We start from the raw sequence: 26040 nt of genomic DNA on the forward strand, positions 1-26040 counted from the left end.
TGGTAGGGGATATGAATGCTAAAGTAGGAGAAGCATTTAGAGAGGGTGTGGTAGGTAAGTTTCGGGTGCCAGGTGTAAATGATAATGGGGAGCATTTGATTGAACTTTGTATAGAAAGGGGGTTTGGTTATAGGTAATACATATTTTAAGAAAAAGAGGATAAATAAGTATACAAGATATGATGTAGGGCGTAATAACAGTAGTTTGTTGGACTACGTATTGGTAGATAAAAGATTGTGGGGTAGACTTCAGGATGTACATGTATGTAGAGGGGCCACAGATATATCAGATCACTTTTTAGTTGTAGCTACAGTGAGTGTAAAAGGTAGATGGTATACAAGGAAAATGGAAGCAGCAAGTAAGAGAGAAGTGAAGGTTTATGAACTAAAGGAGGAGGCATTTAGGGTAAGATATAAACAACTGTTGGAGGATAGATGGGCTAATGAGAATACAGGGAATGGGGTAGAAGATATATGGGGTAAGTTTAAGAATATAGTGTTAGAGTGTTCAGCAGAAGTTTGTGGTTACAGGAAAGTGGGTGCAGGAGGGAAGAAGAGTGACTGGTGGAATGATAATGTAAAGAGAGTAGTAAGAGAGAAGAAGTTAGCATATGAAAGGTTTTTACAAAGTAGCAGTGATTCAAGGAGGGAGGAGTATATGGATAGAAAAAGAGAAAAAGAGAGGTTAAAAGTGGTGAAGCAATGTAAAAAGAGAGCAAATGAGAGAGTGGGTGAGATGTTATCAACAAATTTTGTTGAAAATAAGAAAAAGTTTTGGAGTGAGATTAATAAGTTGAGAAAGCCTAAGGAAAGAATGGATTTGTTAGTTAAAAATAGGAGAGGCTGGTTATTAAATGAAGAGTTAGAGGTATCAGGAAGATGGAAGGAATATTTTGAGATATTGTTAAATGTTGATGAAGATAGGGAAGATGTGATTTCGTGTATAGGGCAAGGAGGAGTAACATCTTATAGGAGTGAGGAAGAACCAGTTGTGAGTGTGGGGAAAGCATGTAGGGCAGTGAATAGAATGAAAGGGGGTAAGCAGCTGGGATTGATGGGATAAAGATAGAAATGTTAAAAGCAGGTGGGGATATAGTTTTGGAGTGGTTAATGTTTTTATTTAATAAATGTATGGAAGAGGATAAGGTACCTTGCAGAAAATAGGCAGAGCGGCGTATGCTGTCATGAGTTTATTTTGTTTCATCCTTTTTCTATCGCTTAATTGCTACACTCTTAAAGCTACTCTCTTAATGCTGCACTCTTAATGCTACACTTTGTCACTGAACTTAACTGCTTTAAACTCCACATCTTGCATTTGTGCTGATGTGCAGGTACACATTAAAATCACTAAGAGTGTGTTATTAATCTTGTAGATACCATATTAATAATTATAATAATAATACGATAATAATCACCCTGAGACTCAATAAATGTGTATAAAACATTAATATAGACATTTTGCTTAATCCATCTATGATATTTTTTCAAAATTATATAATAAACACGCTATGTAACAAATAAACATAAATTAACATAAATATGAGATGTTTTTCCAGTCGGCTTGACGGAGTGAACAAAAAACATTCGTGTCCAGGCTGGTAACAACAACAGCAACAACTGGTTTGTTTACAAAACTCGCGAATCTTCTACACTCTCATTCTCTCTCTCATTTATTCATTTAATCATGTTTACTCACCTCTCACTCTACATTAAGACTACAGATATTTTTAGGTAAGTAATGAGTGAACACTATTATTATTATACATGTATTATATTTTAATATTACTCCATGGGGAAGGAACAAAATTCTTCCTCCATAAGCCATGCGTGTCGTAAGAGGCGACTAAAATGCCAGGAGCAAGGGGCTAGTAACCCATTATCCTGTATACATTACTAAAGTTGAAAAGAGAAATTTTTGTTTTCTTTTTGGGCCACACTGCTTCAGTGGGATATGGCCGGTTTGTTGAAAGAAGAAAGAAAGATTTTAATATTATTATTATTATTAGTAGTAGTAGTACATATGTATTACAGTGGACCCCCGGTTAACAATATTTTTTCACTCCAGAAGTATGTTCAGGTGCCAGTACTGACCGAATTTGTTCCCATAAGGAATATTGTGAAGTAGATTAGTCCATTTCAGACCCCCAAACATACACGTACAAACTTTTTTTTTTTTTTTTCAACAAGTCGGTCGTCTCCCACCGAGGCAGGGTGACCCCAAAAAAAGAAAGAAAATCCCCAAAAAGAAAATACTTTCATCATCATTCAACACTTTCACCACACTCACACATTATCACTGCTTTTGCAGAGGTGCTCAGAATATAACAGTTTAGAAGCATATACGTATAGAGATACACAACATATCCCTCCAAACTGCCAATATCCCAAACCCCTCCTTTAAAGTGCAGGCATTGTACTTCCCATTTCCAGGACTCAAGTCCGACTATATGAAAATAACCGGTTTCCCTGAATCCCTTCACTAAATATTACCCTGCTCACACTCCAACAGATCGTCAGGTCCCAAGTATCATTCATCTCCATTCACTCCTATCTAACACGCTCATGCACGCTTGCTGAAAGTCCAAGCCCCTCACCCACAAAACCTCCTTTACCCCCTCTTTCCAACCCTTTCGAGGACGACCCCTACCCCTCTTTCCTTCCCCTATAGATTTATATGCTTTCCATGTCATTCTACTTTGATCCATTCTCTCTAAATGACCAAACCACCTCAACAACCCCTCTTCTGCCCTCTGACTAATGCTTTTATTAACTCCACACCTTCTCCTAATTTCCACACTCCGAATTTTCTGCATAATATTTACACCACACATTGCCCTTAGACAGGACATCTCCACTGCCTCCAACCGTCTCCTCGCTGCTGCATTTACCACCCAAGCTTCACATCCATATAAGAGTGTTGGTACTACTATACTTTCATACATTCCCTTCTTTGCCTCCATAGATAACGTTTTTTGACTCCACATATACCTCAACGCACCACTCACCTTTTTTCCCTCATCAATTCTATGATTAACCTCATCCTTCATAAATCCATCCGCCGACACGTCAACTCCCAAGTATCTGAAAACATTCACTTCTTCCATACTCCTCCTCCCCAATTTGATATCCAATTTTTCTTTATCAAAATCATTTGATACCCTCATCACCTTACTCTTTTCTATGTTCACTTTCAACTTTCTACCTTTACACACATTCTCAAACTCATCCACTAACCTTTGCAATTTTTCTTTAGAATCTCCCATAAGCACAGTATCATCAGCAAAAAGTAACTGTGTCAATTCCCATTTTGAATTTGATTCCCCATAATTTAATCCCACCCCTCTCCCGAACACCCTAGCATTTACTTCTTTTACAACCCCATCTATAAATATATTAAACAACCATGGTGACATTACACATCCCTGTCTAAGACCTACTTTTACACGTACAAACGCACTTACATAAATACACTTAAATAATTGGTCGCATTCGGAGGTGATCGTTATGCGGGGGTCCACTGTATTGTAATAATAATAATTATTATTATTATTAATATTATTATTAATTTAGGGAACTGGAGCACAGATGCAGTTCTCTAGATCAAGAGCCCCTCACCAAGGAACCTCCCATGAGGGGGAATTTCACATCCTGAAATTTCGTTCATATCCAGATGCGAAAAGTCGACCAGATGACTGTTCATCTCCTGGAAAATTCGCATGGTGGGGCTTTCGTAAGCCGAGGTTCCACTGTAATGTAAATTACTTGACTTAAGAAATCGTAATGACACGATTGCAAATAAACCATACCCCCGGCCGGGATTGAACCCGCGGTCATAGAGTCTCAAAACTCCAGCCCGTCGCGTTAGCCACTAGACCAGCTAGCCACAATAAGATTCATCCAACTAGGTATATTTCTACACCATAGGAAAGTTAGCACAGGCACCTCTGTGACCACAAATGCAAGTTTTTACAGACGAATCTCCAGCTAGCGTGGCCGTCTGTAAAAACTTGCATTTGTGGTCACAGAGGTGCCTGTGCTAACTTTCCTATGGTGTAGAAATATACCTAGTTGGATGAATCTTATTGTGGCTAGCTGGTCTAGTGGCTAACGCGACGGGCTGGAGTTTTGAGACTCTATGACCGCGGGTTCAATCCCGGCCGGGGGTATGGTTTATTTGCAATCGTGTCATTACGATTTCTTAAGTCATGTTGACGGCAGTGAAGGGACTTGAGCTAGAGTTCGTCACGGCCACGCTAGCTGGAGATTCGTCTGTAAAAACTTGCATTTGTGGTCACAGAGGTGCCTGTGCTAACTTTCCTATGGTGTAGAAATATACCTAGTTGGATGAATCTTATTGTGGCTAGCTGGTCTAGTGGCTAACGCGACGGGCTGGAGTTTTGAGACTCTATGACCGCGGGTTCAATCCCGGCCGGGGGTATGGTTTAATGTAAATTAGATTAATCTGTTTGAGACCCCCAAAAATACACTTACAAAAGCACATACATAAATACACTTACATAATTGTTCGAGTTTTGAGCTTTTCATATCCCAAGGTGCCACTTTATATAAATTATGCATTATATTGGTCTCACAGGCCACAGAAGTTACTTGAAAAAATAAAATATTAGATAGAAAAGATAAGAAAAAATAGAATAAAAGTAAAAATAATATTACCGAGTGAGTGGCAGTTGCTGATGTCATTCATTTTCTGTCATCTTCACTCCTCTATATCTCAGTAAGTACTGGTTGCAAATTTTTTGTTGCTGTTGTTTTTGTTGTATAATACAAAATTATTCTTAAGATTTTGTTAAAAAAAAAAATTTTTTTTATTCTTCGACCCTGGGAGCAAGTTTGCAAGCAGGGATTGCAACACTGAAAGGGTTAATAAAGATCAAATCACAGTAGTGTCACACATTAGGTAAAAACATGCTTGTAGACCAGAAATACAGTAGGCCCTTGATTTAATGGAATTTGAAAATACAGAACAAAATTCACTGGATCAGCTCATTTGGAAACAGTAAAGTTCGTCAGTTACAGACTTGTGAATTATTGTTGCAATCATAGTAAACCACATTTGCCTTTACTGGCCACCAGCTTCCCCTCCCATTAATCTGATAAATTATGGATTTATTGTATAATAGAGGACATAATGACTCGCTTGATTTCAAGGGAATACATATGTATTAGAGAATTGCAATTTTTACTTAATTAAATTTAGGAAAGTGGAATAAGAACAAGTATTTTTTCCATTGATGGCTGTGCTATTTGCCTATTCTTACATTGCGGTGCTACTTGGATCTTTGCCTTTTCTTTGTTTGTATTTTCATATACAGTATAGTAACTTCATTTTTATTTTCCTTGTATGTGCCTCCTTTTTCTAAAAGGTAGTTTGGCCCACAGCTCTTCTGGTGCCCCCACACAGCAGAGTGCTAATGTGGCACGGTCCAGCTCCTTGTCACGTTCTCAGCGTCCACCTCCGTCCATCAGGTCAACATCTGCATCTCAGGGTTCCCCAAGAGTAAGATTTTGGAAAAGTAATTTGTAATATTCATTCAACATATACCCAAGTATTATAACCCAGCTCCATGTATATGTTTACCTCTGATATTTTGCCAAAATATCACAGATTTTTCATATATCTCATGGATAAGTCTACCCTGGTTTTTGATGAGCTCTAAAAGGGTTCAGATGCTTCTAATTCAAAATATATTCTAGTCAAAACTCAGGAAAAAATGTAACAATTGATAAACAAAATCTAAAGAAGCACTTAAGTAGGCTTACTGGCTCATGCTAGACAAGTTTTACTCACACTAGCCCATCCTAGGCAGATTTTAATCACACTCAACCATTATATGACAAGATTAGTGCAGTACTTTAGTAGACGGATTCTACTCTCACCCAACTATTATATGACATAAGACTAGTAGAGCACTGCAGTAGACCTACTAGCCCATGCTAGGGCAGGTTGTACTCAAATTTAACTTTTCTCACTCGTATATTTATCCAACCTATTTTTGAAACCTTCCTCCCAACCTCACTCCCTCCTTTGATCATTGAAGCTAAAATCTTGAATGTGATCAAAGTAAGAAAGGTTTCATTTGAGCAGGATCCACCTAGTATGGGCCAGTAGGCCTACTGCACTACTGTTTTTTTTATGTTTAAACTATCACTTACAATGCTCAGGTGTTGTGTAAACAAAGTGAGGAAAAAGACCAGAATGAATTACTGGATATTTTAAAATTTATTTGTATATTTAAGGTGGAATATGGTTACTGAATGGGGTTTATTCCTTGATGCACCAAAGAAGTGCATGGACCTCACTATGTCAGAATTTCAGCCTTTCAAAAGTAGAATCCGAATAAGTCACTCATGTTTTTTGATTAATAATTTGGCTTTAAAATCACAACCTATGGATGGGTATATATGGTACCTACATTCATACATACATAATACATATTAAATACTCAGGGAATTAATAGGGTAGGCAGGGACAGGCTATTTGAGAGGCAAGGAACAGGAACTCGGGGACACAGCTGGAAGTTAAAGAATCACCTGAGCCACAGGGATGCCAAGAAGCATTTCTTTAGTTTCAGGGTGGTCAGAAAGTGGAATGATCTCAGTGAAGAAATGGTGGAGCAGGTTTCATTTATGGCATTAAGAGCAGGTACGATAAGGCCCACATGGCTAGGAGGAAGTGAATCTGTCAAGTTGAGAGGCAGGGCCAGGAGCTGAGATTCGATCCCTGCAGCCACATATAGGTGATAATGCATATATACAGGCATACATATTTGAGAGCAGTGTGTTAGGTGAATATCATTCACATCACACATTGCAGTATGGGATCACCAAGAGTACAGTGGACCCTCAGGTATCGGCCATTCCGCTTATTGGCCTGGTTTTTGGCTTCCGGTTATCAGCTGTTATTTTGCTTATCAGCCGTATGGTATGCATCAGCGTGCCGCCGCTTGCACGTCAGTCTGGTTTCATCTCTGGGCGAGTGAGAAAGCTTCTGCTCATTCATTCAAACATTTGACTGTAATCAATTGTTTTTCATGGTTAGCAACTGTGAAATAAGTAACCATGGCCCCAAAGAAAGTTCCTAGTAAAGTTCCTTTGGTAAAGAAAGTTGGAAACATGATGGAATTTAAGAAAGAAGTTGTTGAAAAGTTTGAGAGTGGTTTTCAAATGCTAGAACGTGCCAGGATGTATGGGAAAAACAAATCAACAATCACTTCTAACCTGGCAAAGAAAGAACAAATCGAGGAGCTGATGTGGCCCCAGTGTGAAAAAATACCTCCTGTTAAAGAAATTGCTATTCAAGTGCCTCCTGGTACTGGACAGTGCTTCTGCTCATCCTCCAAACTTGGAAGACCAATTGTTTAGGGATTTCCGTTTTATAGCAGTGAAGTTCTTGCCTCCTAACACCACTTCTCTCATCCAGCCCATGGACCAGCAGGTCATTTCTAACTTCAAAAAACTCTACACAAAAGCAGTGTTTCAGAGGTGCTTTGAAGTGACCTCAGACACTGACTTGACCATAAGAGAGTTCTGGAGGAATCACTTCAATATCCTTCATTGCATAAACCTTATAGGTAAGGCTTGGGAGGGAGCGACTTTCAGGACTTTGAACTTTGCTTGGAGAAAATTGTGGTCAGATTGTGTATAAGAGAGGGATTTTGAAGGGTTTGGGGCTCACCCTGAGGACCCTATGCCTGTTGTGCAATCTATTGTGGCACTGGAGAAGTCCATGGGGTTGGATGTGAGTAGCGAGGATATGGAAGAGTTGGTGGAGCACCACAGGGAAGAGCTAACAACTGAAGAGCTGCAAGACCTTCAACTGGAACAGCTTCAGAGGAGGAGGACGAGAGAGGGGAGAAGGTGCCTTCTTCAGTGATTAAGGACATGTGTGCAAAGTGGAATGAGTTCCAAAGTCTTGTTGAAAAGTATCACCCTGACCAAGCTGAAACAACCCATATCTGCAACATGTTCAGTGACAAAACCCTGTCCCACTTCAGGGGAATCTTAAAGAGACGCCAGAAACAGACCTCTCTGGACAGATTTTTTTGTGCGACAAGGGTCCAGTGACTCTCAAGCTGGTCCTAGTGGCATTAAAAGACAAAGAAGGGAAGTAACCCCAGAGAGGGACTTGTTACCTGAAGTCATTATGGAAGGGGATTTCCCTTCCAAACAATAATCCTCCCTCTCTCCTCCTCTCTATGTTCCATAAGCCAAGAAGAGTTCAATAAAGGTATGTAATGCTGATTTAATTGTTTATGTATTTATTTTATTTAGTTCTCATTGTTTTGTGTATGTAAAACTATAATTAATCTTTAAAAAAATTATTTTTTGTGAATATTTTTGGGTGTCTGGAAAGGATTAATTGTATTTACATTAATTCTTATGGGAATTGTTATTTCGGTTTTAGGCTGGCCTTCTGGAACGGATTATGGCCGATAACCAAGGGTCCACTGTATAATTCAGAGGGCTGAGGAAGGGTTGTTAAGGTAGTTTGGGCATAATAAGTTAGACAGGGCTAGGCAGTTTGAGAGGCAAGAAATGGAAACTAAGGGACACAGCTTCAAGTTAATCTTTTTCCAGCTTCAGCATACCATAAAATTATAACATATCACATTCCACTTATTTTAGTCTTATTGAATTCATAAATATGCAATCTTTCAATCTAATTTTTTTTTTCAAACTCTTATCTCACATACACAAAATTTATTTTCAGGGTATACCATAGTCAGGGAGTTAGTCACAGACGAGCCATAGGGTTGTTAAGAAGTATCTCTTCGGTCTCAGAGTGATTGGAAAGTGAAATGATCTTGGTGAGAAAGTGGGGGGTTAGGCTTCATACATAGTTTTAATATAGGTATGATAAGGCCCATGAGGCTGAGAGGGAATGAATCTGAAGAGTGGAAAGTTTGAAGACAGGGCCAGGATCTGAGAATTGATCCCTGCAACCATAAATAGATAAGCACATACAGGTGAATATACATACAATCATTATGCTGTATGGGCATGCTCTCTATGTGCCCTAACCACCTTCACAACCCTTCCTCAGCCTTTTGAATTATACCCTTGGTCTCCCCACATTACCTTTTAATGTCTACACTTCTAATTTTCTGCATGATATTCACACCACAAATTGTTATCGAACATGATATCTTCACTGCCTCTAGCCTTCCTCATATCTCTAGCCATGCCTCATACTCATATAAAAGCGTTGGTAACACTGTATTCTGGTACATTCCCTTTTTTGCCTCTGTGAAGTTCTTTCAATAGATACTTCCATACATCACCCACTTTTTTTCCCCTCATCTATTCTGTGGTTCACCTCATCTATCATAGATCCATCTGTTGACCTGTTCACTCCCAAATATCTAAATACATCCATTTCCTCTATACTCATTCCTTCCAATCTGATATTCAGTCTATCATTCCCTAGACTTTTTGCGACCTTCATTATCTTGCTCTTTTTCTACATTCACTTTTAATTTCCTTCTTTTCTATAACTTCCCAAATTCATCCACCAACCCATGTCATCAGCAAAAAACAACTGGGATAACTCCCATTTTACATCAGAGCCATCATCTTTCAGTGCCACCTGCTTGCATTTACTGCTTTTACATCCTCATTTATAACTGTGTTAAACAACCTTGGTGACATAATGCATCCCTGTCTAAGTCCTACTTTCAGTGGGAAATAGTCCCTCTCCTTCCTACATTCCCTAACCTGAACTTCACTCTCTACAAAAAAAAAAAAATCATAACTGCTTCCCCCTCAAAGGAAGTTCCTTGATGCTGGTGAGGGGCTCTTGATTTAGGGAATTGAATCTGTGCTCCAGTTCCCTGGATTGAGCCTGAATGCCTTCCATCTGCCCCCCCCCCTCCTCTTCACAGGCACTGTATAATCCCTATGGGTTTCATGCTCACCCATGATAATAATCATTTTTTTTTTTTTAAACAAGTCGGCCGTCTCCCACCGAGGCAGGGTGACCCAAAAAAGAAAGAAAATCCCCAAAAAGAAAATACTTTCATCATCATTCAACACTTTCACCACACTCGCACATTATCACTGTTTTTGCAGAGGTGCTCAGAATACAACAGTCTAGAAGCATACACATATAAAGATACACAACATATCCCTCCAAACTGCCAATATCCCAAACCCCTCCTTTAAAGTGCAGGCATTGTACTTCCCATTTCCAGGACTCAAGTCCGACTATATGAAAATAACCGGTTTCCCTGAATCCCTTCACTAAATATTACCCTGCTCACACTCCAACAGATCGTCAGGTCCCAAGTACCATTCGTCTCCATTCACTCCTATCTAACACGCTCACGCACGCTTGCTGGAAGTCCAAGCCCCTTACCCACAAAACCTCCTTTACCCCCTCTCTCCAACCCTTTCGAGGACGACCCCTACCCCGCCTTCCTTCCCCTATAGATTTATATGCTTTCCATGTCATTCTACTTTGATCCATTCTCTCTAAATGACCAAACCACCTCAACAACCCCTCTTCTGCCCTCTGACTAATACTTTTATTAACTCCACACCTTCTCCTAATTTCCACACTCCGAATTTTCTGCATAATATTTACACCACACATTGCCCTTAAACAGGACATCTCCACTGCCTCCAACCGTCTCCTCGCTGCTGCATTTACCACCCAAGCTTCACACCCATATAAGAGTGTTGGTACTACTATACTTTCATACATTCCCTTCTTTGCCTCCATAGATAACGTTTTTTGACTCCACATATACCTCAACGCACCACTCACCTTTTTTCCCTCATCAATTCTATGATTAACCTCATCCTTCATAAATCCATCCGCCGACACGTCAACTCCCAAGTATCTGAAAACATTCACTTCTTCCATACTCCTCCTCCCCAATTTGATATCCAATTTTTCTTTATCTAAATCATTTGACACCCTCATCACCTTACTCTTTTCTATGTTCACTTTCAACTTTCTACCTTTACACACATTCCCAAACTCATCCACTAACCTTTGCAATTTTTCTTTAGAATCTCCCATAAGCACAGTATCATCAGCAAAAAGTAACTGTGTCAATTCCCATTTTGAATTTGATTCCCCATAATTTAATCCCACCCCTCTCCCAAACACCCTAGCATTTACTTCCTTAACAACCCCATCTATAAATATATTAAACAACCATAACTGTTTTTAATAACCTACCTCCTGTTCTATACATTTCCAACATCTGCCACATGGCTTCCTTATCCATCCTATCATATGGCTTTTCTAAATCCATACAGTACAAACAGCTCCTTACCTTTATCTAAGTGCTGCTCACTTATATGCTTCAGTGTTAACACTTGGTCTACTCATTCCCTAAGCTTTTATCAGTTTTACCATGAGAAGACCAAAAAATTTATTGTGTCATCATTGCCTCTTCTTTTATATAATTTTTGTTTACTTGAAATTGTAATGTTTGATGCAGTTGTTCTTTAAATTTTCAGCAACCTACGTCACGCTCATCATCAGTAACTCGGCCTCGAGCATCACCCTTGAAGAGCCCTGTCCCTACTGACATTGCCCGAGGCTCTCCTTCTCGTACTGCAAGACCAGCTACTACACTACAGAACACCAATACAGGGCCATCAACTTTACCTAGACCCAAGCCTTCTCCCAAACCAGCCCCAAGATATGTGCGATCTGTTTCTGTAGAGCCTACCACCAGGTAAACACACATAATTGACTTGTTTTGCATTCTACTGTATAATACTAATATATCACTTTAGGCAGCCCTGTATGGCCCTTGTGGGTTTAGCAGTTCGTTATTATTATAATAATAATAATCACTTTAGAACAGTGTAAGCAGTTACTTTTGCAGGGTGATATTTTGAGGAAAGCCCTTTGGATGAGTGCTATTTTGGTGGTATATTCGGAGGCAGACAACTTTTAATGCCATCCTCCATTGTTAGATATGGGCTACTTTTTTAGTTGTACTCCTAACAAAAGATATTTCCCGTCTTGATCTTGTAGGTCCCTTAGCAAAAATAATGATACAATTTGAATTTGTTCTGTTGTGCCTAATAAGATTCTTGAAATCTGTAAAAATATTTCTTAGTTTGTATTAAAAAACATGCCTGTTTATTGCAGATATAATTCATGAATTCACTTATCTTTTCTGGTATACTAAGATGTATATTGTCTTAACACACCATTGCTTGATGTTGACTTGCTCTGTGGTGGGTCAGAATTATGCTGGGAGTGCCAGCACACTTTGTGAGTTTTGGTGAGCTGTTATGTAATAAATTCTTAAACTTAAGTATTACTATTGTGCATTCATAAAATCAAGTCTGTACTACGAAGTATTTATTTATTTCTTTTTCTTTTTTTTTTCCCAAGTCGGCCGTCTCCCACCGAGGTAGGGTGACCCAAAAAGAAAATACTTTCATCATCATTCAACACTTTCACCTCACTCACACATAATATATATATACTGTATTTAGAATTACTTTAAAAGAGAAAGAGCTTATCATGCAAGAGGAGTGTGGGTGTGAGAGAACTCAACCTTTCAGATGTAATCCTTGTGATCAAGGACAACTACCAAACTGAATTTTTTTTGTTTTAGTTATTCTCCCACCTTTAGGAAGATGACAGGGTGGATAATGAGAATTTTCAAAACAACAGAAGTAGTGCCACTTGTGACACTTCAAATCTCTTGTGCTCTCTTATATGGAATATTGCCTAACAGATACAGAGATCGTTTATGGCATGCATAGAGCCTACAAGGAGGTCCCAGTAATAAATATACATACAAAGTATATTTAATACTGGGAATTCTTTAAAGTCCTAAATATGTATTCGCTGGAGCAGAGGAGAGAAAAATATATAATTTTTTTTTTAATGCATCGACCATCTCCCACCGAGGCAGGGTGACCCCAAAAAAAGAAAAACCCAAAAAGAAAGAAAAAACTTTCATTATCATTCAACACTTTCACCATCACTCATACATAATCGCTGTCGTTGCAGAGGCACTCGCATACAACAGTTTAGATAGTCACTCCGAACTATCAATATCCCAAACCCCTCCTTTAAAGTGCAGGCATTGTACTTCCCATTTCCAGGACTCAGGTCCGGCTAACCGGTTTCCCTAAATCCCTTCACTAAATATTACCCTGCTCTCACTCCATCAGCTCGTCAGGTCCCCAAAACCATTCGTCTCCATTCACTCCTATCTAACACGCTCATGCACGCTTGCTGGAAATCGATGCCCTTCGCCCACAAAACCTCCTTTACCCCCTCCAATCTTTTTGAGGATGACCCCTACCTCGCCTTCCTCCCCCTACAGATTTATATGTTCTCCAAGTCATTCTACTTTGTTCCATTCTCTCTAAATGATGAAACCACCTCAACAACCCCTCTTCAGCCCTCTGACTAATACTGTTAGTAACTCCACAACTCCTCCTGATTTCCACACTTTGAATACTCTGCATAATATTTGCACCACACATTGCCCTTAGACAGGACATCTCCACTGCCTTCAGGCACCTCCTTGCTGAAGCATTTACAACCCAAGCTTCACACCCATATAAGAGTGTCGGTACCACTATACTTTCATACATTCCCTTCTTTGCCTCTATGAATAACGTCTTTTGTCCCCACAGATACCTCAACACACCACTCGCCTTTTTTCCTTCTTGAATTCTGTGGTTAACTGCATCCTTCATAAACCCATCCTCTGACAAGTCATCTCCCAAATATCTGAAATATATACCAGGAAATTATTTGAGGGCCTTGTCCCAAATCTCCACACCACCATAACAGCATACTGGAGTGTAAGATGTGGAAGTGCAAAATACACACAATGAAAAGTAGGGGCACTATGGGCATTATAAGGGAATGTTATATCAATGACCTCAGACTATTGTCGATTCCCACCAAGGCAGGGTGAAAAACTTTCACCATCATTCACTCCATCACTGTCTTGCCAGAAGGGTGCTTTACACTACAGTTTTTAAACTGCAACATTAACACCCCTCCTTCAGAGTGCAGGCACTGTACTTCCCATCTCCAGGACTCAAGTCCGGCCTGCCGGTTTCCCTGAATCCCTTCATAAATGTTACTTTGCTCACACTCCAACAGCACGTCAAGTATTAAAAACCATTTGTCTCCATTCACTCCTATCAAACACGCTCACGCATGCCTGCTGGAAGTCCAAGCCCCTCGCACACAAAACCTCCTTTACCCCCTCCCTCCAACCCTTCCTAGGCCGACCCCTACCCCGCCTTCCTTCCACTACAGACTGATACACTCTTGAAGTCATTCTGTTTCGCTCCATTCTCTCTACATGTCCGAACCACCTCAACAACCCTTCCTCAGCCCTCTGGACAACAGTTTTGGTAATCCCGCACCTCCTCCTAACTTCCAAACTACGAATTCTCTGCATTATATTTACACCACACATTGCCCTCAGACATGACATCTCCACTGCCTCCAGCCTTCTCCTCGCTGCAACATTCATCACCCACGCTTCACACCCATATAAGAGCGTTGGTAAAACTATACTCTCATACATTCCCCTCTTTGCCTCCAAGGACAAAGTTCTTTGTCTCCACAGACTCCTAAGTGCACCACTCACTCTTTTTCCCTCATCAATTCTATGATTCACCTCATCTTTCATAGACCCATCCGCTGACACGTCCACTCCCAAATATCTGAATACGTTCACCTCCTCCATACTCTCTCCCTCCAATCTGATATTCAATCTTTCATCACCTAATCTTTTTGTTATCCTCATAACCTTACTCTTTCCTGTATTCACCTTTAATTTTCTTCTTTTGCACACCCTACCAAATTCATCCACCAATCTCTGCAACTTCTCTTCAGAATCTCCCAAGAGCACAGTGTCATCAGCAAAGAGCAGCTGTGACAACTCCCACTTTGTGTGTGATTCTTTATCTTTTAACTCCACGCCTCTTGCCAAGACCCTCGCATTTACTTCTCTTACAACCCCATCTATAAATATATTAAACAACCACGGTGACATCACACATCCTTGTCTAAGGCCTACTTTTACTGGGAAAAAATTTCCCTCTTTCCTACATACTCTAACTTGAGCCTCACTATCCTCGTAAAAACTCTTCACTGCTTTCAGTAACCTACCTCCTACACCATACACTTGCAACATCTGCCACATTGCCCCCCTATCCACCCTGTCATACGCCTTTTCCAAATCCATAAATGCCACAAAGACCTCTTTAGCCTTATCTAAATACTGTTCACTTATATGTTTCACTGTAAACACCTGGTCCACACACCCCCTACCTTTCCTAAAGCCTCCTTGTTCATCTGCTATCCTATTCTCCGTCTTACTCTTAATTCTTTCAATTATAACTCTACCATACACTTTACCAGGTACACTCAACAGACTTATCCCCCTATAATTTTTGCACTCTCTTTTATCCCCTTTGCCTTTATACAAAGGAACTATGCATGCTCTCTGCCAATCCCTAGGTACCTTACCCTCTTCCATACATTTATTAAATAATTGCACCAACCACTCCAAAACTATATCCCCACCTGCTTTTAACATTTCTATCTTTATCCCATCAATCCCGGCTGCCTTACCCCCTTTCATTTTACCTACTGCCTCACGAACTTCCCCCACACTCACAACTGGCTCTTCCTCACTCCTACAAGATGTTATTCCTCCTTGCCCTATACACGAAATCACAGCTTCCCTATCTTCATCAACATTTAACAATTCCTCAAAATATTCCTTCCATCTTCCCAATACCTCTAACTCTCCATTTAATAACTCTCCTCTCCTATTTTTAACTGACAAATCCATTTGTTCTCTAGGCTTTCTTAACTTGTTAATCTCACTCCAAAACTTTTTCTTATTTTCAACAAAATTTGTTGATAACATCTCACCCACTCTCTCATTTGCTCTCTTTTTACATTGCTTCACCACTCTCTTAACTTCTCTCTTTTTCTCCATATACTCTTCCCTCCTTGCATCACTTCTACTTTGTAAAAACTTCTCATATGCTAACTTTTTCTCCCTTACTACTCTCTTTACATCATCATTCCACCAATCGCTCCTCTTCCCTCCTGCACCCACTTTCCTGTAACCACAAACTTCTGCTGAACACTCTAACACTACATTTTTAAACCTACCCCATACCTCTTCGACCCCATTGCCTATGCTCTCATTAGCCCATCTATCCTCCAATAGCTGTTTATATCTTACCCTAACTGCCTCCTCTTTTAGTTTATAAACCTTTACCTCTCTCTTCCCTGATGCTTCTATTCTCCTTGTATCCCATCTACCTTTTACTCTCAGTGTAGCTACAACTAGAAAGTGATCTGATATATCTGTGGCCCCTCTATAAACATGTACATCCTGAAGTCTACTCAACAGTCTTTTATCTACCAATACATAATCCAACAAACTACTGTCATTTCGCCCTACATCATATCGTGTATACTTATTTATCCTCTTTTTCTTAAAATATGTATTACCTATAACTAAACCCCTTTCTATACAAAGTTCAATCAAAGGGCTCCCATTATCATTTACACCTGGCACCCCAAACTTACCTACCACACCCTCTCTAAAAGTTTCTCCTACTTTAGCATTCAAGTCCCCTACCACAATTACTCTCTCACTTGGTTCAAAGGCTCCTATACATTCACTTAACATCTCCCAAAATCTCTCTCTCTCCTCTGCATTCCTCTCTTCTCCAGGTGCATACACGCTTATTATGACCCACTTCTCGCATCCAACCTTTACTTTAATCCACATAATTCTTGAATTTACACATTCATATTCTCTTTTCTCCTTCCATAACTGATCATTTAACATTACTGCTACCCCTTCCTTTGCTCTAACTCTCTCAGATACTCCAGATTTAATCCCATTTATTTCCCCCCACTGAAACTCTCCTACCCCCTTCAGCTTTGTTTCGCTTTGGGCCAGGACATCCAACCAGAAGATATTAGAAACACTGCTGAGATATGTGTAGAAGTCTGCAAGTGGAAACCAGACAAATATCTTTACCAGGTGCCAGATCAGCCGGGCTGTGGGTTAGCAGACCACTAGCAGCAAGATCCTGGTTGACCAAGCAAGCACCAGATGAGCCTGGTCCAAGGCCCTGCTCTGGGCATTAGAAAAACTCTTGGAACTCATCATAGGTATAGGCTAAAAAGACTTTTGTCTCCTAAATCAGCCTTTCCAGTAAAGGCTACAGTGCTTTCTCTTCCATGTTTTTCTAAAATATAATGTCCTAATAATGTCTTTCAACCTTATTTATATTAAGCATACATTTCTTCACACTAATATACTGTCTAGCAGTCAGGTTTATACCTCTTCTTCCATCCAGATTTCTGGTATTTACTCTTAATTCCCGTGCTTCTCTTGCCTTCTTCAGTACGTTGGTGAAGTAGGCTTCTTTCTTTCTTTCTTTCTGACAGACTTTAAGGACACAAAACACCAACATAGGACACTTAATAATTTAGGATATTCTCCCCATGGCCCCATCTTAGATCAGGCCTAAATTGGAAATGAAATATTGGAGGAATAACTTTTTCGAAATACATAAGAAACTAAGTCTACACTGAATGTGAATATAATAGAAGTTTGTTAGATTTACCATCCATCTTGAATATTTGTGAGGGAGGAAAAGAAAAAAAAACAGTACTCCTGCTTGAGTGCAAACATTTAATAAGATTCCATTTCACACTTGTAACAGGATGTCAGCACTTCCTTGGGCCTTTACTGTCTACTAACCTACTACCTATGTTAGTTAATTCACAGGTATTCAAACCTACTATCACTAAGGAATATTATAGTACTTCTTGCAAGACTTCAGTTGAATAAATGATGGTGAATGTGTTTCCTTCCTTCCTTCCTTTGGGTTACCCTGCCTAGGCAGTTGGCCGTTACCCATGATATGTCTTTGATGCATTTCAAGAGTTTTCCTACTGCTGATCTGGCACTTCTTAAGTTTTCTCTCAACGACTTTTATACTAGTTCTGGCAGTGTTTCTGATATCTTCTTATAGAATGTTGAATAGTCTGGGACCATGAACGTTGATGCAGTGTTCTCTTCTTGTGGATACAGTGCCCCTTGCTTTTCATTTTCTTTCTGTATCTTTCACTCCAGGATGTTATGGCATGGCAGTATGTAGATTTACTGCTACACCTCCAGTACCTTTCATGTATCATGTATCTCTCTCTCTTTGAGACATTCCCAGTAATTTAAATGCTTTATTGAGTATGTGAGTCATAAATGATCTCTGTATCTGTTCCAGTTCTGATATCTCTTCTGCCTTGAACAGAAGCATCAACAATGTACAATACTCTAAGCAACAGAGCATGAGTTATTCGAATGTTCTCATTATCTGTTCCATTTTTCTGGCTTTTGTGACATTTGCCTTATCGTGTTCCTGAAAGAAAAGGTTAGCTAACATTATTGTTCCCAAGTCCTTCGTGCATTCCTTTCGTTCTATTGGTGATCTTGCATTTTGCATCCAGTGTCACTTGTAATTTCTTCATTCTTTGAGTATCTAAGCAGTTGGAACTTGTCATCATTGCTTATATCTTCTTGCAATTTTTTGTGTCTTATACTGAGGTGACTTTCATGCTCATTTTGACATCTGCAAATGATGGTACAAAACTGCAGTGAGGGGTTTTTAACTATGTTGGCTGGTCTGTTGGTTGGTCTGGTGGCTAAAGCTCCCGCTTCACACACGGAGGGCCCGGGTTCGATTCCCGGCGGGTGGAAATTCCGACACGTTTCCTTACACCTATTGTCCTGTTCACCTAGCAGCAAATAGGTACCTGGGTGTTAGTCGACTGGTGTGGGTCGCATCCTGGGGGACAAGATTAAGGACCCCAATGGAAATAAGTTAGACAGTCCTCGATGACGCACTGACTTTCTTGGGTTATCCTGGGTGGCTAACCCTCCGGGGTTAAAAATCCGAACGAAATCTTATCTTATCTTATCTTACCAGGACTACATTGGGGTACCGAGCTTTTAATTTTTCTAATGCTGGGTTTTGCTCTGTTTAATACTACTCTTTGTGTTCTGTGTATCAGAATAGAATAATCTGAGCTTTGTACAGTGGACCCTCACCTAACGAATGCATTGCATAACGTTAAATCTGCCTAGCGATACATTTTAACGCAAAAATTTTGCCTCGGCTAGCACTAAAAAACTCGCCCAACTCGATTCGTTCCATTTGAGACGTGTCCACGTGTGGCCTGAGCGTGCCTCACTTGTCCCGTGGGTGCCAGTGTTTACAAGCCAGCCACCGCGGTCGCATCCAAACATGCAATCAGAACATTTCATATTATCACAGCGTTTTTAGTGATGGCACCTGCAAAATAAGTCACCATGGGCCACTAGAAAGCTTCTAGTGTCAACCCTGTGATAAAAAGGGTGAGAATTAGTATGGAAATTAAGAAAGATTTTGAAGGGTTTGGGGTTAACCCTGAGATGCCTATGCCAGTTGTGGAATCCATTGTGCCTACTTCAAACATTAAGGAAATGTGTGCAATGTGGGTTGAACTGCAAACCTTTATGGATGAAAATCACCCTAACACAGCTATTGCAAGCTGTGCTGGTGACTATTACAATGACAATGTTATGGCCCATTTTCGACAAATCTTAAAGGAACGGGAGGTACAGAGCTCTATGGACAGATATGTTGTGCGACAGAGGTCCAGTGACTCTCAAGCTGGTCCTAGTGGCATTAAAAGAAGGGAAGTAACCCCGGAAAAGGACTTGACACCTCAAGTCCAAATGGAAGGGGATTCCCCTTCTAAACATTAACACCATCCACACTCTCCCCTCCTCCCATCCCATCAATCATCACCAGATCTTCAATAAAGGTAAGTGTCATGTAATTGTACATGTCTTCTTCAGTTTGTGTGTATTAAAATTAATTTTTCATGTGGTAAAATTTTTTTTTTCATACTTTGGGGTGTCATGAACGGATTAATTTGATTTCCATTATTTCTTATGGGGAAAATTAATTCGGCTAATGATAATATCAACTAACGTTGAGCTCTCAGGAACGGATTAATATCGTTAGGCGAGGGTCTACTGTATATGTACATCCTCTCCTCACTTAGCGACATACCCGTTTACTGATGCCTCGGACTTACGACGGGCTCTCTGACCAGTATTCATACCTAAATAATGTATATTAGAGCTGATTTCCTCCGTACTGTTTATTTCAGTATACAGTATACTGCTGTATAAACCTTTAAAAATATACCAGGAATGTTATAAATGGTGCAAAGGTGACATTAACACAATATCAAAGATAGTTGACACAAACTCGCTACCATTATAGTATGCTCCTCATTTAGCTACGAATTTGTTTAACGACAAGGTCTTAGGAACAGAACTTCTTCATTAAGTGAGGAGAGGGTGTATTAGGAAACACTGATGACTTTAGCTTCTCTTCCCTAAAGTGGGCTAGATGAGTTTGTCATCAGCTGGGCTCCAGATTTTGACATGACCTGGACCAGAGAAAAAGGTTGAAGATGACTCAGATTATACATGATGCTTTAGTTGTGATGCAATACAACCTGTATCTGTATAAACAAGAGGTGGTGTTTACCAAAACAGCCAGCTGTGGATCACACAGGTTAATGCAGATGTTTCTTTAAGTCCTGACAGTGGTGTATTCTACAGATATACATGGGAGTTAAGTATTTGTCTGTAATTATCCAAGGATGTTTCAGTTTGCTGAACCTGGAAATTACTATATTGTACTTGCAGTGCTACCAGGGAGATAATCATTAATGCCATCCCTGCCCTCATGATGTAGGGCCTTGTTCAGGGTTTGTAGTAAGAGATATCCTATACTTGCATCCTGGCTGTTGAGATTATGCTCAGTGGTTTATGAAATTCCCTGTTTGAGTTTTCTGTATCAGAACTAAGGTTTATAATTTAATATATTTCACTGTTCATAGGGTACTGATGATAAGATTCTTAGAGGTTGATCAGAATATAGCAATTATACGAATGGAAAACTGCTTTCTGTGTAGAGTTCGATGAGCCATGAAGACTAATTATTTTCCCTGTCAGCTACTATAACACAAATTGTTTTCAAATGGCTGTTGTTGTGGGGTTGTATCTCTCTCATTAAAAGTATACATTCAGTAAAAAACAGATATGAACCGAGCTTGAAATTGGTAGGGAGGTTATAAAATTGTTGTTTAGGAAGTATTTCAAGTGGTTTATTGAATATTACACAAAAAAGTAGTTTTTTGTTCTTCCATGCATTGGCTCTCGTTGATTTTCGAAGGTAAAGATTGATATTGTTGTTTTGTGTACTAAAAGTAGTAAGGAAGAGCAGAAATTTTTTATGCTGATTGATATTGTGTAAACTGCTCTCTCAGCAGAAGATCAAACTCAGCTAAGAAGAAAGTTGCTTCACCACATCATGGGTATTCAGATGCTGACTCAGATAATACAGACTCAGAAATGTCTGTCTCCAAACTGCAAACAATTAAGAGTATTGCTGCTGAAAGGAAGCAGACAGAAAAACGTGGTAGAGATCCTGTGCACTCATCTCATGCTTATGACCCAGAGAAATATAGAAATGGTGCTCCAGTTAGAAGTTCTGATAATAGTAAGTTGATATAATCTTGCTGTATACAGTATATTGAAAGGATTGTAATACTGTCAGGTTTTGTAAAGTACATCTACAAATGTCTTTTTTTTTTTTTCTTTAAAGAACACTATTGTTTTCTTAAAGAAATTGATTGATGTCTGGTAATATACTGAAAGGATTGTAATATTGCCAGTGTTTGTAAAATACTTCTACAAATGTCATTTTCCTTAAAGAACATTATTCTTAAAGAAATTAATTGATGACTGGTAATTATCCCTAAAAAGAGCCCTCCAATCGTATTTGCCTTTATGCAATGAGGAGATGAGAAAATTTTGTTCATGAAAGTTAAATATAAATACATTAAGTTCTAGTAAAACATGAACACTAGTCATATAGAACTCCTTAACTACAGTGGATGTCCGCCGACGCTCAAGCAACAGTAGTAGTGGCAGCAGTACTTCAGATCTGACAAAAGCTCAAGCAGCCATCACCTTACAGAAACATTGGCGAGGCTACCAAACACGCAACAATGATCCTAATGCTGCAAAAATCAGAGATGATATAAGACACTCAAGAGCTGAGCAACATATCAAGTAAGATGTTTCTTCTTGATCCATATGTGCATTTCCTTTTTTATATATATATATATTTTTTTTTTTTTCAACAAGTCAGCCGTTTCCCACCGAGGCAGGGTGACCCAAAAAGAAAGAAAATCCTCAAAAAAGAAAATACTTTCATCATTCAACACGTTCACCTCACTCACACATAATCACTGTTTTTGCAGAGGTGCCCAGAATACAACAGTTTAGAAGTATATATGTATAAAAATACACAATATATCCCTCCAAACTGCCAATATCCCAAACCCCTCCTTTAGAGTGCAGGCATTGTATTTCTCATTTCCACGACTCAAGTCCAGTTATATAAAATAACCGGTTTCCTTGAATCCCTTCACTAATTATTACCCTGCTCACACTCCAACAGCTCGTCAGGTCCCAAATACCATTTGTCTTCATTCACTCCTATCTAACACGCTTGCTGGAAGTCCAAACCCCCCGCCCATAACACCTCCTTTACCCCCTCCCTCCAACCTTTTTGAGGACAACCTCTACCCCGCCTTCCTTTCCCTACAGATTTATATGCTCTCCATGTCATTCTACTTTGATCCATTCTCTCTAAATGACCAAACCACCTCAACAACCCCTCTTCAGCCCTCTGACTAATATTTTTATTAACTCCACACCTTCTCCTAATTTCCACACTCCGAGTTTTCTGCATAATATTTACACCACACATTGCCCTTAGACAGGACATCTCCACTGCCTCCAACCGCCTCCTCGCTGCAGCATTTACAACCCAAGCTTCTCACCCATATAAGAGTGTTGGTACTACTATACTTTCATACATTCCCTTCTTTGCCTCCATAGATAACATTTTTTGCCTCCACATATACCTCAGTGCTCCACTCACCTTTTTTCCTTCATCAATTCTATGATTAACCTCATCCTTCATAAATCCATCCGCTGACACGTCAACTCCCAAATATCTGAAAACATTCATTTCTTCCATACTCCTCCCCAATTTGATATCCAATTTTTCTTTAAAGCATTTGATACTCCCATTGCCTTACTGTTTTCTATGTTCACTTTCAACTTTCTACCTTTACACACACTCCCAAATTCGTCCACTAACCTTTGCAATTTTTCTTTAGAATCTCCCATAAGCACAGTATAATCAGCAAAAAGTAACTGTGTCACTTCCCATTTTGTATTTAATTCCCCATAATTTAATCCCACCCCTCTCCCGAACACCCTAGCATTTACTTCTTTTACAACCCCATCTATAAATATATTAAACAACCATGGTGACATTACACATCCCTGTCTAAGACCTACTTTTACCGGGAAGTAGTCTCCCTCTCTTCTACACACCCTAACCTGAGCCTCACTATCCTCATAAAAACTCTTTACAGCATTTAGTAACTTACCACCTATTCCATATGTACGTGTACTTGCAAAATCTGCCACATTGCTTCCCTATCCACTCTATCATATGCCTTTTCTAAATCCATAAATGCAATAAAAACTTCCCTACCTTTATCTAAATACTTCTCACATATATGCTTCAATGTAAACACTTGATCTGCACATCCCCTACCCACTCTGAAACTTCCTTGCTCATCCACAATTCAACATTCTGTCTTACCTCTAATTCTTTCAATAATAACCCTACCGTACACTTTTCCTGGTATACTCAGTAAACTTATTCCTGTATAATTTTTACAATCTCTTTTGTCCCCCATCCCTTTATATAAAGGGACTCTACACGCTCTCCGCCAATCCCTAGGTACCTTCCCCTCTTTCATACATTTATTAAACAAAAATACCAACCACTCCAGCACTTTGTCCCCCCCCCCCTGCTTTTAACATTTCTGTCATGATCTCGTCAGTTCCAGCTGCTTTACCCCCTTTCATTCTACGTAATGCCTCACACGCCTCCCCCACACTCACATCCTGCTCTTCTTCATTCCTAAAAGATGTTATACCTCCCGTGCTAGTGCATGAAATTACCGCCTCCCTTTTTTCATCGACATTTAAAAGTTCCTCAAAATATTCCCGCCATCTACTCAATTCCTCCAGCTCCCCATCTGCTAACTCCCCTACTCTGTTTTTAACCAACAAATCCATTCGTTCCCTAGGCTTTCTTTACTTGTTTATCTCACTCCAAAAATTTTTCTTATTTTCATCAAAATTTCTTGACAAAATTTCTTCCTACTCTGTCATCTGCTCTCCTTTTGCACTCTTTCACATAGTACAGTTCCTGCTGTGTAGGTCACCCTGCTTCGGTGGGAGACGGCCGACTTGTTGAAAAAAAAAAAAATAATTCCAGACATATTTTACTTAATATTTATTCTCTCCTACTACAATATATGCAAATTGACTGCTGCATCTCTTTAGAATATAGCGCAGTATTGGCTCAGAGTTTATGTAATTATCACAGTAATGAAATATTCGTAATCAGTAAGCTTTATTCCTGATTCTCCTGTATTAATGGGAAAAAATCAACAAAAGTACTTGAAAAACCCAAAATTGGTATTTCTTATATTTTTTATTAAGTACAGTGGTACAATGACTTGCGAGTTTAATTCGTTCTGTGACTAAGCTCGTAACTCAATTTGCTCGTATATCAAACCAGTTTTCCTCATTGAAGTTAATTGAAATGCCATTAATCCGTTCCAGCCCCTAAAAAAACACCCCAGGGGCAGTGTCATCAGCTAATGCTGATGACACTGTGCTTTTGGGGGATTCTGAAGAGAAGTTGCAGAGTTCGGTTGATGAGTTTGGCAGGGTTTGTAAAAGAAGGAAATTAAAAGTAAATACATGTATAGGAAAGAGTAAGGTGATGAGGAAAAAAAATTAGGTAATGGAAGATTGGGTATCAGATTGGAGGGAGAGAGTTTGGAGGAGGTGAATGTGTTCAGATATTTGGGAGTGAATGTGTCAGCAGATGGGTCTATGAAGAATGAGGTGAATCATAGAATTAACGAGGGGAAAAAGGTGAGTGGTGTACTGAGGGGTCTGTGAAGACAAAGTACTTTATCCATGAAAGCAAAGAGGGGAATGTATGAGAGTATAGTTATACCAACACTCTTGTATGAGTGTGAGGCATGGGTTGTGAATGTTGCAACAAGGAGAACCCTGGAGGCAGTGGAGATGTCATGTCAGGGCAATGTGTGGGTGTAAATATAATGCAGAGAATCCATAGTTTGGTGATTAGGAGGAGGTGTGGGATTACCAAAACTATTATCCAGAGGGGTAAGGAGGGGTTATTGAGATGGTTTGGATATGTAGAGAGGATGGAACGAAATAGAATGACTTGGAAAGTTTATCAATCGGTAGTGGAGGGAAGGCAGGGTAGGGGTCGGCCTAGGAAAGGTTGGAGGGAGGGGGCAAAGGAGGTTTTGTGTGCGAGGGGCTTGGACTTCCAGCAAGCCTGCGTGAGCATGTTAGATAGGAGTGACTGGAGACTAATAGTATTTGGGACCTGACGAGCTGTTGGAGTGTGAGCAGGGTAGTATTTAGTGAAGGGATTCGGGGAAACTGGCAGGCCGGACTTGATTCCTGAAGACGGGAAGTACAGTCCCGGCACTCTGAAGGAGAGATGTTAATGTTGCAGTTTTATAACTGTAGTGTAAGCATGCCTCTGGCAAGACAGTGATGTAGTGAGTGATGACGAAAGTTTTCCTTTTTCAGGCCACCCTGCCTTGGTGGGAAACGGCCAGTGTGTTAAAAAAAAAACGCTTATATCAACTCTACAGCTTATTTATCTATTAGAATTGATCTAATATGACATAATAAACACTAAGTAAGATAAAAACATGATATATAGAATCTAGAATGAATAAAATAGACTGTAGTATCGGAAGTAT

General features: G+C 39.7%; 1 protein-coding gene across 4 annotated transcripts in view; it reads left to right on the top strand.

Moving 5' to 3' along the window:
* Positions 1–26040, top strand: part of Cep97 (centrosomal protein 97kDa) — a 255616-nt gene that overhangs the window by 203937 nt on the left and 25639 nt on the right. For 2 of the 4 annotated variants that reach the window (XM_053774178.2, XM_070100200.1), the window contains exons 12-15: positions 5400–5517; positions 11490–11710; positions 21397–21629; positions 22024–22204. In XM_053774178.2, the coding sequence (XP_053630153.1) occupies positions 5400–5517; positions 11490–11710; positions 21397–21629; positions 22024–22204 (753 nt within the window). The remainder of the gene's footprint in view (positions 1–5399; positions 5518–11489; positions 11711–21396; positions 21630–22023; positions 22205–26040) is intronic. The other 2 variants (XM_070100248.1, XM_070100344.1) reach the window with 2 other exon arrangements.

The sequence above is a fragment of the Cherax quadricarinatus genome, chromosome 1, assembly GCF_038502225.1.
Source record: "Cherax quadricarinatus isolate ZL_2023a chromosome 1, ASM3850222v1, whole genome shotgun sequence".
NCBI lineage: Eukaryota > Metazoa > Arthropoda > Malacostraca > Decapoda > Parastacidae > Cherax > Cherax quadricarinatus.